Raw genomic sequence first — 16301 nt, 5'->3', positions numbered from 1 at the left:
CACCTAGCCCACAGCCAACAATGAGTCGTTTCCTTGATCATCGTTATTGTTTTGCGTATCGTTCATTCATTTGTTCTATATCTCTATCACCGTCTATATCTCTCGTTTCCTTTCCCCTGACCCTCAGTCTGAAGGGTCTCGCCCTGAAACATCAACCATTCTTTCTCTCCTGTGATGCTGCCTGCCCCGGTGAGTTACTCCATCATTTTGTGTCCATCTTTGGTGTACATCAGCATCTGCAGTTCCCTGCTACTCAGGCGAGACCCCGGTTCCCTTTCCTCTCCTATCGGCCTCGCTCCTTGTCTGTCGTCATCAGCTGTGCCTGTCACTCGGAGGCTCGGCCGCGGGCCAGTGGACGACATAATCGGGAGCTCGCAGGTCACAGGTGGTAACCTGTTTTTCCGGAGCTCCCGCAACTACAACTGCGTCCGCTAGACTGGAGGGCGGCAGCTTCGACCACCGCGGAGTTTGAACCGGCCCGTTTGCGGAGCTCGGATTCAGCCGCGGGACTTACCTACCATCACCCGGCGGGGCCACAACATCGGAGGCTTGGATTGCCTCAGTGCAGAGGGAGAACAAGGAGGGAAGAGACAATGACATTGGGACTTTAAACTGTGTTGAGTGTTTGTTATTTATTCTATGTTATGACTGCAGGCTAAACCATTTCGTTGCACTGAAAAGTGCAATGACAATAAATTGAATCAAATCAAATCAAACTACGCCATCCTTCCTACAGCAGGGTGATCAAAAGTGAACACAATGCTGCCTGTCTCCACCATCTTGTGCAGGGAGGATCTAATGCCCCCTTCACACCCAGGCACGCACATAATATATGATGAGCGTTTGGAGGCACTGGGCCTGTACTCGCTGGAGTTTAGAAGGATGAGGGGCCACCTCATTGAAACTTGCCGAATAGTGGAAGGCCTGGATGAAGTGGATGTGGAGGTGATGTTTCCACTAGTGGGAGAGTCTAGGACTAGAGGGCACAGCCTCAGAATTAAAGGATGTTCATTTAGGATGAAGATGAGGAGGAATTTCTTTAGCCAGAGGGTGGTGAATCTGTGGAATGATTTGCCACAGTGGATATTTTTAAGGCAGAGATTGATAGAGTCTTGATTAGTCCGGATGTCAGAAGTTATGGGGGAAACATAGGAGAATGGGGTTAGGACGGGGAGAGATAGATCAGCCATGATTGAATTGGCCCAATTCTGCTCCTATCATCTTATGAATATGTTCAAGAAGGAACTGCAGATGCTGGAAGATCGAAGGTACACAAGAATGCTGGAGAAACTCAGCGGGTGCAGCAGCATCTATGGAGCGAAGGAAATAGGTGACGTTTCGGGCCGAAACCCTTCTTCAGACTGACCTCTCGCATTGGGCATCGCGCAGACGCATGGCAGCCTGCCGGCACCGACCACAGCTGCGCGTGCGCACCAACCATGGGCGCCGGCACCCAGGGAAGTGGGGGCGCATGCGCACTCTCCCAGCGGCGTGCGCCCGCCGAACGGTGGCGCGCATGCGTGTGTGTCCGGTGCCGGCGGGTCCGGTTTCCAGGGGAGCGCGCGATGGCGGCGGCGGCGGCCGCGGGATGTGAGCACTACCGGCGCTCGTGCCGCCTGCAGGTGAGGCCAACCGCCGCCCACACACACACACACACACACACACACACATAGACATAGACATAGACATAGATCCCCCCCAACACACACACACACACAACACCCCCCTCTACACACATAACCGACACATCCCCCCCCCGAGAAACGACAGCACACACACACACATAGATCCCCCCAACACACACACACACACACACACACACACATAGACATAGATCCCCCCAACACACAACACCCCCTCCACACACACACACACATATAGACATAGATCCCCCCAACACACACCCCCCTCTACACACACACACACAGACATAGATCCCCCCAACACACACACACACCCCTCTACACACACACACACAACACACACATAGACATAGATCCCCCCAACACACAACACACACCCCCTCTACACACACACACACAGACATAGATCCCCCCAACACACAACACACAACACACACCCCCCTCTACACACACACACACACACACATAGATAGACCCCCCCCAACACACAACACCCCCTCTACACACACACACACAGACATAGATCCCCCCCAACACACAACACCCCCCTCTACACACACACACACACATAGACATAGATCCACACAACACACACCCCCCTCTACACACACACACACAGACATAGATCCCCCCAACACACACACACACACCCCTCTACACACACACACACAACACACACATAGACATAGATCCCCCCAACACACAACACACACCCCCTCTACACACACACACACAGACATAGATCCCCCCAACACACACACACACACCCCTCTACACACACACACACAACACACACATAGACAGATCCCCCCAACACACAACACACACACACATAGACATAGATCCCCCCAACACACAGCACACACCACCCTCTACACACACACACATAGACATAGATCCCCCAACACACACACACACACACACACACATAGACATAGATCCCCCCAACACACAACACACCCCCCCCTCTACACACACACACACACACATAACCGACACATCCCCCCACGACAAACGACAGCCCACACACACACACACACACATAGACATAGATCCACACAACACACAACACACACCCCCCTCTACACACACACACACACACATAGATAGACCCCCCCCAACACACAACACCCCCTCTACACACACACACACACACACACACATAACCGACACATCCCCCCCCCGACAAACGACAGCCCACACACACACACACATAGATCCCCCCAACACACACACAACACACACATAGACATAGATCCCCCCAACACACAACACCCCCCCTCTATACACACACACACACACACATAGACATAGATCCCCCCCAACACACAACACACACACACACACACTCACCCACCCACACACACACATACACCCACACACACACACACACACACACACACACACACAGACATAGATCCCCCCAACACACAACACCCCCGTCTACACATACACACAACCGCTGCCACCCCCGGCAAACGACAACCAACACACCCGCCATAAACCCCCCCAACAAACACCCCCCCCCCTACACACACATACGCCCCCCAACCAACAACACCACCCTCTACACACGCCACCTCCAACCAACTGCAACCCCCCCTCTACACACATCACCCCCATCCTCCACACTCTCCCCACACATCAACCACCTCCCATCAAACACCTCTATACACACACACACGCCATCCTCAACCAACAACAACCCCTCCTCTACAAACACACCCACACACCCCCCCTCCACACACCCACACAACTCCCCCATCTACACACACAATCGCCATACCCCCCCCCAACGAATAACAACCCCCTCCCACCACCCTACACATCATCCGCACAACCCCCTCTACAAACCCATACAACTGCCACATTCAACCCCCCCTCCACATCAACCCCCCCCCCACATCAACCCCCTCCACATCAACCCCCCCCCACATCAACCCCCTCCACATCAACCCCCCCCACATCAACCCCCTCCACATCAACCCCCCCCACATCAACCCCCTCCACATCAACCCCCCCCCACATCAACCCCCTCCACATCAACCCCCCCACATCAACCCCCTCCACATCAGCCCCCCCCCACACCCCCCCCTCCACATCAACCCCCTCCACATCAACCCCCCCCACATCAACCCCCTCCACATCAGCCCCCCCCCACACCCCCCCCTCCACATCAACCCCCTCCACATCAACCCCCCCCACATCAGCCCCCCCTCCACATCACCCCCCTCACATCAACCCCCTCCACATCAACCCCCTCCACATCACCCCCCCCACATCAACCCCCTCCACATCAACCCCCTCCACATCACCCCCCCCACATCAACCCCCTCCACATCAACCCCCCCCACATCAACCCCCTCCACATCAGCCCCCCCCTCCACATCAACCCCCTCCACATCAACCCCCTCCACATCAGCCCCCCCTCCACATCAACCCCCTCCACATCAGCCCCCCCTCCACATCAACCCCCTCCACATCACCCCCCTCACATCAACCCCCTCCACATCACCCCCCTCACATCAGCCCCCCCTCCACATCAACACCCCTCCACATCAACCCCTCCACATCAACCCCCTCCACATCACCCCCCTCACATCAGCCCCCCCTCCACATCAACCCCCTCCACATCAACCCCCTCCACATCAACCCCCTCCACATCACCCCCCTCACATCAGCCCCCCCTCCACATCAACCCCCTCCACATCAACCCCCTCCACATCAACCCCCTCCACATCAACCCCCTCCACATCACCCCCCTCACATCAACCCCCTCCACATCAACCCCCTCCACATCACCCCCCTCACATCAACCCCACACCCCCCCCTCCACAAACCGCCACCTCAACCTCCTCAACCCCTCTACTTAACCTCCCCCCCTCCTCCACATCACCCCCCCATCCTCCACAAACCCCATTCTCCGTGACGCCTGCAAGTGAGCGGAGCAACCGTCACCTCAACAAACACAACCCCCTCCCCTTAACCTCCCTTCCCCCCTCAACCCCTCTCTTCCTTCCTCCTCCCCAGCCTCCAACCCCCCCCCCCTGCCTCAACCCCTCCCCTCCTCTCATTCCTCCTCCCCCTCAACCCCCCTTCCCCTCAACAAACCCCCCTCCCCTCAGCCCCCCATTTCCCCCTCCCCTTTACCCTTTTCCCTCTCCCCCCTATACCCCACGCCCCCCACTCTCCCCCTCCTGCCCTTTACCCCCATTCCCTCTCCCGCCCCATTACGCCTTCCCCCCATTCCCCATTCCATTAATTCCATGAATGTCCTTTAATATTAATTTGCACTGCAATCTTGCACTCCTTGTATTTAGTATAGCATTTATCGTTGCTGTGTGGACACTGTTTAGTTTAGAAATACAGCGTCGAAACAGGCCCCTTCAGCCCACCGAGTCCATGCCCTGTACATCAGCACTATCCTAAACACTAGGGACAATTTATAATCTTGACTCAGGCCAAGTAACCTACAAATCTGTATGTCCTTTGGAGTGTGGGAGGAAACCGGAGCACCCAGGAAAAACTCCGTACAGACAGCACCTATAGTCAGGATCGAACCCAGGAATCTGCCACTGTAAGACAGCAACTCCACCACTGTGCCACCGTGCTGCCCATGTGGCAAGGAATGTTATTGCCCCCTGGTGTATATGACAATAATCTAACGTAATCTGTTGTTCTTACACTTAAGCAACAGAACCAACTATGGAAATCAAATACTGCCGACACTAGTGAGTGGGATGTGAGCTCAATTCCCGTGCCTCGGAGACGTTCTGGGAGTTCCGAGGTCGGCTATGGGATGCGCCCTGAGGCTGAGCGGAGACGAGGGGACATAGAACACAGAACAGTACAGCATAAGTACAGGCCCTTCGGCCTAGAATGTCTGCTGAACATGATGCCGACCATCTGCCTGCACTTGATGCATATTCCCCCGGTCCCTGCATATCCATGTGTCTAAAAGCCTCATAAATACCACTCACATCTACTTAATCAACATCACCCTTGCTTCCCGGCACTCACCACTCTCTAGTGTAAAAACCTCATCCCACACATCTCCTTTAAACTTTGTTCCTCTCACATTAAAGCTATGACCTATGGAAATCTAAAATAAAAACAGAAAAGAAAATATTCCACATACCTCCAGTTTATAATTGAATTGAATCATTGATTCAGGGACAGTTTCTTCCTAGCTGTATCAGGCACCCGAACCATCCTCTCTAGAGACCCTCGGACTATGATTAATTGGCCATTATTGGACTTTTTGCACTAATGTCACCCCCTTTATCCTTTATCTGGACAGCTTGATTGTAATCATGTATAGATAGACCTGCAGACTGGATAGCATTAACTACTATTTTTACATTTGTTGAACAATTGTAAATTGTCTCTAGTGTGTGGGATAGTGCTAGTGTACGGGGTGATCTCTGGTTGGCGCGGATTCGGTGGGCCAACGGGCCTGTTTCTGTGCCATATCAATCTATGTCTATGACAGAGGTAATTTCTAAAAGGTGATTTTTGATCTTCCAGGCGCCATGCTGTGGGAAGTTTTACATCTGCCGTCTGTGTCACGACGACGCGGAGAATCATCAGCTCGACCGCTTCAAGGTCACTCATGTTCAATGCGCAAAGTGTGAGATAGTGCAGAAGGTGGGTCTGAGCCGAGCAATTGCAGACGCTTTCACTGGAAACGCTACCCTGTGTTAATAACTCCACAGTAAAGTTAGCGTCACTTTCAATTAATGCTTGCTTCCAGCTAAGGCCATGTGGTGACACAACATCAGTGCCACTGCAACGCAGTCACAGGGGCCTGCATTATGCACTGCCTGCATAACTCGTTATTACCTAGCCCACAGCCAACAATAGATCATTGTGGGCACGACCTTTCCTTGATCGTCGTTACCTTTTTGTGTATTTTTCATTCATTTGTTCTATATCTCTCTATATCACCGTCTATATCTCTCCTTTCTTTTCCCCTGACTCTGTCTGAAGAAGGGTCTGGACCCTAAACTTCACCTATTCCTTTTCTCCAGAGATGCTGGAGACTCGCTGAGTTCCTCCAACTTTTTGTGTCTATGTTTAGTGTTCATCAGCTGCATAACATCCAATTCACTTTGAGAAAACGCACATAGCAGAACTGCCTGTATTTTCATAATATAATTATTTTGCATAGAATCATCAGCTCGACCGCTTCAAGGTCACTCATGTTCAATGCGCAAAGTGTGAGATAGTGCAGAAGGTGGGTCTGAGCCGAGCAATTGCAGACGCTTTCACTGGAAACGCTATCCTGTGTTAATAACTCCACAGTAAAGTTAGCGTCACTTTCAATTAATGCTTGCTTCCAGCTAAGGCCATGTGGTGACACAACATCAGTGCCACTGCAACGCAGTCACAGGGGCCTGCATTTATTCCTGACCTCCAGAGATTATCTATGTCAGGTTTTACATGTCCTCCCTTTCAACACGTGGGTTTCCTCCGATCGATTTGGTTCCATCCAGCTCGGAAACGGGTCCTTCGGCACACCTTATCCATTGACATTCTAGGATTGTCCCATTTGCCTGCCTTGAATCTTTTTAATAGTATGTTTATTTTTGTAAATGTAAGCTAAAAATACTAACGGCTATGTGCTACACTGTTTTAACCGCGCATGTTAATAGATGCAAGGACAAAGTGCTGGAGTAACTTAGCGGGTCTGACAGCATGTCTGGAGAACGTGGATAGATTCCGTTTTTGGTCGGGACCCTTCTTCCGATTGATCAATGCTTCCTTGATTACCAAATGCTCCCTTGATTACCTGAGATCTGCGCCTGTCGATACAAGTGATTGCTTGCAATTTCAACGGTCACCCATGGTGAATCTGACAGGCTGTGTCCTTCATAGACATTTGCTTCTGATTTCTACCATGAGGTTGCATTAGTTTAGTTTAGAGATAGAGTGTGGAAACAGGCCCTTTGGCCCACCAGGTCTATGCCGACCACGATCATCCGTTCTCTAGCTCTATCCAACACACTGGGGTCAATATTACATTTTACAAAAGCCAATTAACATATAAACCTGCACTTCTTTGGGATTTGGGGGGAAAACCGGAGCACCCAGCGAAAACTCCCGAGGTCACAGAGACAACATACAAACTCTAAACAGACAGTGCCTGTAGTCAGGATCGAACCCAGGTCTCTGGCGCTGTCAGGCAGCAGCTCTACCATTGCACTACTGTGCTGACCCAGTTACGTGGAAACGGATTTCCAAGAGCACTTTGCTTGCCAATTTGCTAAGTAAATTTTAAATGGATCTTTTGTTCCCGATCAAAATAGCCTTACAACCAACTATGTCTATGTAATGTAATTTGCGTTCCCAACAACTTGTAACCTTTGCATCCCCACTCTCCATCCGTCCCCCACCCCACCTAGTTGTCGTACTAGTTTCATTGTCGTCCTGTTGAGTTTCACTGCCTGCATAACTCGTTATTACCTAGCCCACAGCCAACAATAGATCATTGTGGGCACGACCTTTCCTTGATCGTCGTTACCTTTTTGTGTATTTTTCATTCATTTGTTCTATATCTCTCTATATCACCGTCTATATCTCTCCTTTCTTTTCCCCTGACTCTCAGTCTGAAGAAGGGTCTGGACCCTAAACTTCACCTATTCCTTTTCTCCAGAGATGCTGGAGACTCGCTGAGTTCCTCCAACTTTTTGTGTCTATGTTTAGTGTTCATCAGCTGCATAACATCCAATTCACTTTGAGAAAACGCACATAGCAGAACTGCCTGTATTTTCATAATATAATTATTTTGCATAGTAATTACATCATATCGTTAGACTTTAGAGATAGAGCAGATAAACAGGCCTTTCAGTCCACTGGGTCCTCGCCATCGATTACCCTGTACACTAAAACTATCCTCGAGATAATTTACAATTTTAACCAAAGCCAATTAACCGACAAACCTGTGCACCTTTGAAGTGTGGGAGGGAGCACCCAGAGGAAACCCACGTGGTCACGGGGAGAATGCACAATCTCCATACAGACAGCATAGTGAGGATCGAACCTGGGTCTCTTGCACAGCGAGGCAGCAACTCTACCGCTATGCCACTGTGCCACCCCTATATCGCTGCAGCTCAGTCTGGTATAAAAGTCAAATGTTATTTTGAAATATACTTTTGAAAAATATGTTTTTTTGAACATTAACATAGTCTGAAGAAGGGTCCCGACCCGAACTCTCACCTATCCATGTTCTCCGGAGATGCTGTCTGACCCGCTGAGTTACTCCAGCACTTTCTCTTTTTTTTTTTGTAAACCAGCATCTGCAATCCTTGTTTCAATTCTGTTTTAATGTATTTTCACTGCAGGTTCAAAAGAGCTGTGAAAGCTGTCAAACAGAGTTTGGGGAATATTACTGTGACACCTGTCACCTGTTTGATGTGGACAAGAAACAATATCACTGTCTGTCATGTGGCATTTGCAGGCGAGTATTCATGGGCCCTTTTGATGCTTATTTTTAAAATCCTTTATTCTTGCACTAATGTGTGCTCATCGAAGTAACTTTAACCTGATTTTGATAAATTAGAGGGGAGCAGGGAATACATTGATAATTGATTGCATATTAAAATTAGTCAGTTGTTGCAGCAGTGAAAATTGTAAGTAGCTAACATTTTTTTACACAATTTGTTGTTTATGACCCAGATAAAAATGGCCTTAAAGGGAGGTGGAAACTTGCAAACAAAGGATTCTATATAAAAGTAAGCTGCTAATCTCATAAAGTATTACAGAGTTTCGCAAAGAAAGTTTGGTACTGAGCCACATAAAGGAGATAATCAAAATCTTGTGAGGAAGTTAGCCAATTCTTTACGACATTGCTTGTAAGCATATTAGTGTTTGCTAGTGGTGCCATGCGCACCTCCCTGACTCGTATTACTTTAGTCTGCCTGACTTGACACACTAAGCTTTTGCTGACTTTATAAGACTAGTACCGCATGCTCAGGGAAACAGTAACAAAAGGCGGTACTTCTGTCATTGCTGATGCCATTTTTAGACCAAAACATTACACAATTTCCTATTTGGGTTCAACATAGAAAAAGGAACAGGTCCAGCAAAGTTTCTCAGGCATTCTTTGCATTTAATCCGGACAAAACTATGAGAGCACATTTGAAATCTCCACCCAGAAGTTCCCCCAAAATGTGGCGCCCAGGCAGGGTGAGTGGGCCAATCTTGACCTCAGCGAACTTCCGCGGCTGGCCTTCCAACCCGCGGGTTTAATTTCCCCCCCCGCAGCCGGGGCTCTGGATCTCCGGCCCAGCCAGATCCATTCCCATAACCGACGTCTGAGACTGACTTTGCAGGCCGGTATCTCGACTCCCCAGTGTCCTATGCGGACTGTTCTGGTACGGTTCAACTCCCCTCGGAGGCCGTGACCTCTGTTGGTCCAGCGAAACATATAATTAATGAAGAACCTGGAATCAAAGGTGCTGGCAAATCGGTGGTGGACCTGTACTACTTAGATGAAAGTTTATTTTTGAATGTTGAACTATGTGCACTATTTGATTGATAGGTTGAAAGATACAGCATGGAAACAGACACTTCAGCCCACTGTGTCCACGCTGAACGTCGATCACCTGTTCACATGAGTTCTATATTATCTCACTTTCACATCCACTCGCTACATACGAGGGACAATTTACAGAGGGCCAATTAAACTACAAACCCTCACGTACTTAGGATGTGGAAAGAAACTGTAGCACCCAGAGGAAACCCACTCGGACGTAGGGAGAATTTTCCAAACTCCACACAGTCTGAACCCTTTACCAGCTGCTCCACTGTGCCGCACTATGCCATGCAGAAAATTCAGTGTCAAGTTAAAGATTATGATCACATTGTTCATGTTAGCTTATTGATCATATCCGTTCATAGCAGTGTTGATTGGGAGGAATATTAGCCCCAGCAAACTGGGGAGCACTGCTATTTTCAAACCAACACCTCTGCATATTTTCATTGATCCATGAGGTAATGGGGCATTGGTGTAATATCTCATGCAAAATGTGGGACTCCCCCTGCACTGGATGGTCAGTGTGTACTCCTCTAAACTCGATGAATGTTATGATATATTCTGTTAATTTTCCATTGCAGGATTGGACCAGAAGATAACTTTTTCCACTGTGTGAAGTGTAACTTGTGTCTAGCTACTCATCTCCGTGGGAAGCACAAGGTAGGTAAGACTTGGTTTACGAGTGCATTGGGCCTCAATGTGTCTCTTATCCTTTACGCTCTAATTTGTTCATGTTCTTGGAGCAGAATTAGGCAATTTGGCCCATCATGTCTACTCCGCCATTCAATCATCCTTCCCTTTCAACCCCATTCTCCTGCCTTCTCCCCATAACCCCTGCCACCCGCACTAATCAAGCATCTGTCAATCTTCACCTTAAAAATATCCATTGCCTTGGCCTCTACAGCTGTCTGTGATATTGATTTGCACAGATTAACCATCCTCTGACTAAAGGAATTTCTCATCTTCTTTCTAAAGGTGCAGGAGGTACAGATTTTATTCTGAGGCTGCTTCTAGTCCTAGGTTCTCCCACTAGTGGAAACATATATATTCACTATCCAGACCTCTCACTATTCAGTAAGTTTTAATGAGGTCCCCCTCATCCGTCTAAACTCCAATGAGTACAGGCCCAGTGCCGTCAAACACTCATCATATGTTAACCCAATTGTCAGGTGCACAACTGCGGTGAGCTACTGGTACAAGAAAATCTTGCTTGCAGCAGCTTCACAGGCATATGGATTCAGACAATCACTAAAGCAAATTGTCCATAAATAACACACAAATTTCGAAAAGAAAGACTGTGGAAAAAGATATGACGTTAGTGCTAAACATAATTAGAAAAGCAACAAGCCTCTGGTAGTGCAAGAAGTGGTCCATAGTGTTCCGTTGCTGAGGTAGGATTAGGGTTGTGAGCGTCGGGCCAAGCACCTGATGGTTGTAGGAGAGTGGCTGTTCCTGAACCTGGGGTTGTGGGACTTCAGGCTTCTGTACCTCCTGCACGACGGTAGCAGTGGGGTGGGCACGACCTGGATGGTGCAGATCCTTGATGGTAGATGCCGCCGCCTTGGGGCAACACCTGGTGTAGATGCTTTTGATGATGGGGAGGCCGGGCTGGGTCCATCATTCTCTGCATCCTCTTGTGTTCCTTTGTGTTGGAATTACCACACCAGGCCGTGATGCAACTAGTCAAGATACTTTCTTCAGTGCATCTGTAGAGGGTTGTTAGATTATTCGGTGACATGCTGAATCTCTGCTCTTTCTGGGTAGAGAAGCATACTTGCGCTTGGAATTTTTCACTCACATTGGATAGAAATTTGCAGTCTGGCCCCAAGAGGGCACCAAAGCCACATATTAAAAGCCAAAAGTCAGAAGAAAAAAACATTTTTAGAAAGGAAGAGGAATTTCTTCAGTCAGAGGGTTGTGAATCTGTGGAATTCACTGTCCCAAGCGACTGAACGCCAAGTCAGTGGGTATTTTTAAGGTGCAGTTTGACAGATTCTAGATTAGTACGGGTGTCAGGGGTTATGGAGAGAAGGCAGGAAAATGGGGTTGAGAGGGAAAGATAGATCAGCCATGATTGAATGGCAGATAGACTTGATGGGCCGAATGGCCTAATTCTGCTTCTATAACTTGTGAACTTATGAACTTTATATAAAATATTATAATTTCATTAAAAGCAAGATTATTGTAAATTTGATAGGAGATACAAGGAACTGCAGAAGAAGTTACAAAGAACTGAAGTAAAGGGCCTGTCCCACTTGGCCGTCATTTATGTGACAGGCTGGTAGTGACTGACGCGCGATGGTCGTGTGCGTCATCATACGATTGGAGATAAGACACAAAATGCTGGAGTAACTCAGCGGGACCGGCAGCATCTCTGGAGAGAAGGAATGGATCATGTTTCGGGTCGAGACTCTTCTTCAGTCTGAAGAAGGGTCTCGACCCGAAACGTCACCCATTGCTTCTCTCCAGAGATGCTGCCGGTCCTGCTGAGTTACTCCAGCATTTTGTGTCTTATCTCCAATCGTCTTGGCCCCGCTCTGGGAGTAGGAGTGGGGGCGGATCCGGATCCGCAATGGGTCGTTTGCCTGCTTCCGCTGCTGTTGGAGGTGAGACGTTGACCGCTCCAGGGTCTTGGGCCTATCCCACTTTGGCTGTCAGTTACGCGACAGGCCGGTGGCGCGCGAAGATTTCATGCCGGACAAAGTCCACACTCCTCCACGCCACTCCACACTCCTCCACGCCACTACATGCGCCCGTCCCGCGCTACCCACACGCTAGCAGATCGCGTAAATGGCGCGCGGATGAAGGCCAAGTGGCACAGGCCCTTAACTTAGCAGGTCCGGCAGCATCTCTGGAGAACATGGAAATCCATATTCTCATGAGATGCTGCTTGACCCGCTGAGTTACTCCAGCCCATTGTGTCTTTTGGCTGTGGTAAAATTGATAGGAGATGGAAGGGACTGCAGGTGCTGGTGTACAAAAGAAGATACAAAGTGCTGAAGTAACTCAGTTGGTCAGGCAGCCCGGTCCTTCACGGTCACAGCCCTCCCCTCTGTCGAAATCATTCACATGACCTGCTGAGTTACTCTCGCACTTAGGGTCTTCTATTGTGTTAAAGTTGTAATTTAAGGAGCTCAGGTAAGTATAAAAAATGTAGTGATCGGATTGAATTTGGGACTCTGGGAGGATGCATAACCAATCAGTTGTACTGGTACCGAAGCAAAAGGCTGGAGTAACTCAGTGGGTCAGGCAGCATCTCTCGAGAAAAGGAATAGGTTTCGGGTCGAGACCTTTCTTCAGACAGTCAGGGGAAAGGGGAACGAGAGATATAGACGGCACTGAGGAGAAATGAATGGAAGATATGCAAAAAAGCAATGATAATCAGGGAAATGTAAGGCATTGCTGGCAGTGGGAAAGGTGACAATGAGTATACACACAGAGGAACTCAACAGAATGACAGTAAAACGTCCGCCTTGACGTAGAGCTTTTTTTCCCATCTCTTCTGCCTCCATGCTTTGTTCTATGGGAAGGAGTCCTCACCACCCAGTGATGACCCCTTCTCCATCTCCCCTCTTGGACTCCCCCGGATGGCCTTCACCGTCTTTAGACCTTTTTATTTCTAACTGCCGGCGTGACATCAACCGTCGCAACTTTTCCACTCCCCTTACCTACTCCAACCTCACCCCCACTGAAAGTACAGCCCTCCGCTCACTCTGCAGCAACCCTGACATTATCATAAAACCCACCGACAAGGGAGGTGTCGTGGTAGTCTGGCGAGCTGAACTCAACTGCACTGAGGCCAGGCGACAGTTCTCGGACATCTCATCCTACATATCCTTGGACCATGACCCCCACAGCTAAGCACCAGGCCTTAATCTCACAGACCATTTTTGATTTTATCACTTCCAGCTGTCTGCCCTCTAGAGCCTCCAACCTTATCGTTTCCCAGCCCCGTACTGCACAGTTTTACCTTCTCCCCAAAATCCTCAAACACAACTGTCCTGGCAGACCATTTGTTTCTGCCTGCTCCTGTCCCACTGAATTCATTTCCAAGTACCTCTACTCTCTCCAATCCCTCCTGGCACAATCTCTCCCTATCTATGTCCTTTCGTCTCAACAATGACTTCAGTTTTCCAGGCTCCCTCATCTTTACTATGGACGTTCAGTCACTACACCTCCATCCCGCACCAGGAAGGTCTTCAAGCCCTCCATTTCTTCCTTGACCGCAGAACCAGCCAATTTCTCTCTATCAACACTCTCCACAGCCTAGCAGAGCTGGTCCTTATTCTTAACAAATTCTCCTTCTACTCCTCCCACCTCCTCCAAATCCATGGCCACTTGTATGGGCCACAGCTATGCCTGCCTCTTTGTAAAGTACGTTGAACGTACCAGGCGTACACTAGCCCTATCCCTGAACTCTATCTCCGCTACATAGACGACTGCAGCTGGGCTACCTCCTGCACCCACGTAGAACTCACGAAATTCATTAACCTCACTACTAATTTCCATCTTGCACTCAAATTCCATTGGACCATCTCCAACATCTCCGTACCGTTTCATGATCTCACCGTCTCCATTGTAGGAAATAGACTATCGACTGACATCTAGTATAAACCTACTGACCACCACAGCTATCTAGACTACACTTCTTCCTACCCTGCCTCCTACAAAAACTATCACCTACTCCCAATTTCTCCATCTACGCCGCATCTGCGCCCAAGATGAGGTTTTCCATACCAGGACATCTGAGATGTCCTCATCCAATAGGGAAAGGGGGTTTCCTCTTCCATCATAGATGAGGCCCTCACAAAGGTCTCGATATCCACAGCTCCACTCTTGTTCCCCCTCCCCCCAGTGGCAAAAGGGACAGACTCCCCCTTGTCCTCACCTTTCATCCCATCAGCCATCGCATTCAGCACATAATCCTCCGACATTTTCGCAAACCTCCAACGGGATCCCATCACTAGCCACATCTTCCCATCTCCACTCCTTTCCGCCTTCCGCAGAGACCGGTCCCTCCGCAACTCCCTGGTTAACTCATCCCTTTCCACAACTAAACCACCCCCTCCCCTGCAGGAGATGCAATACTTGTCCCCATACCTCCTCCCTCAACTCCGTCCAAGGACCCCGACAGTCCTTTCAGGTGAGACGGATGTTCACTTGCATCTCCTCCAACCTCATCTACTGTATCTGCTGTTCCAGGTGTGGAATCCTTTATATTGGCGATACCAAGCGCAGACTCGGCGATCGTTTCACTGAACACCTCCGCTCAGTCCACCTAAACCTACATGATCTCCTGCTTGCGAAACACTTTAACTTCCTGTCCCATTCCCACACTGACCTTTCTGTCCTGGGCCTCCACTGTCAGAGCGAGGCCACACCGTAAATTGGTGGAACAGCACCTCATATTTCACTTGGGCAGCTTACACCCCAGCAGTATGAATATTGACTTCTCTTAACATCAAGTCACCCTTACTTTTCCTCTCTCTCTCCATCCCTCTCCGACCAATCTGACTGTCCTCCTGATTACATTTTATCTTTGTATGCTTCGTTTTCACCTACCTCTATCTAACAATGATCTATTCTACATTTTCCTTGATCTTAGGCCCCTTTGATCTGTCATTTTCGCACCTACCCTTCCATATCATTCTGTCAACCTTTCCCTTGACTCAATTTGATGAAGGGTCACGACCCAAAACATCACCCATTCCTTCTATTCAGAGATGCTGCCTGTCCCACTGAGTTACTCCAGCATTTTGTGTCTATGACAGTAAAAATACCTGTCCATTGGTTGGACTCGTGGACACCATAATGGCTCGGACACAGCAATGTCATGTAAATGAAAGTAGTCATGTTTAGTATTTTGTTGCATTTCCTTTGCATGCAATGACTGCTTGAAGCCTGTGATTCATGGACATCACCAGTTGCTGAGGTCTTCCCTCTGCCAGGCCTGTATTGCAGCCATTTTTAGCTTATGCTTGTTTTAGGGGCCAGTCCCCTTCAGTTTTCTCTTCAGCATATAAAAGGCATGTTCGGGTTGAGAGCGGGTGATTGTCGTGGCCACTCAAGAATTGACCATTTTTTAGCTTTGAAAGCTCCTTTGTTGCTTTAGCAGTATGTTT

General features: G+C 49.1%; 1 protein-coding gene across 2 annotated transcripts in view; it reads left to right on the top strand.

The window, feature by feature from the left end:
- Nucleotides 1-1508: 1508 nt before the first annotated feature.
- The window catches only part of rchy1 (ring finger and CHY zinc finger domain containing 1), a 36285-nt gene continuing 21492 nt past the window's right edge, over nucleotides 1509-16301 (top strand). The window contains exons 1-5 of one of the 2 annotated variants that reach the window (XM_033019956.1): nucleotides 1509-1622; nucleotides 6171-6248; nucleotides 6838-6879; nucleotides 8987-9102; nucleotides 10761-10839. In XM_033019956.1, coding sequence (XP_032875847.1) covers nucleotides 1566-1622; nucleotides 6171-6248; nucleotides 6838-6879; nucleotides 8987-9102; nucleotides 10761-10839 — 372 coding nt within the window. In that variant the 5' untranslated portion in view covers nucleotides 1509-1565. Of the gene's footprint in view, nucleotides 1623-6170; nucleotides 6291-6837; nucleotides 6880-8986; nucleotides 9103-10760; nucleotides 10840-16301 lie in introns of both variants that reach the window. The other variant, XM_033019947.1, reaches the window with a different exon arrangement.

This window comes from Amblyraja radiata, chromosome 1 (genome assembly GCF_010909765.2).
Source record: "Amblyraja radiata isolate CabotCenter1 chromosome 1, sAmbRad1.1.pri, whole genome shotgun sequence".
Lineage (NCBI taxonomy): Eukaryota > Metazoa > Chordata > Chondrichthyes > Rajiformes > Rajidae > Amblyraja > Amblyraja radiata.
The sequence above is the reverse complement of the archived record's forward strand: the minus strand, read 5'-3'. Positions and strand labels throughout refer to the sequence as shown.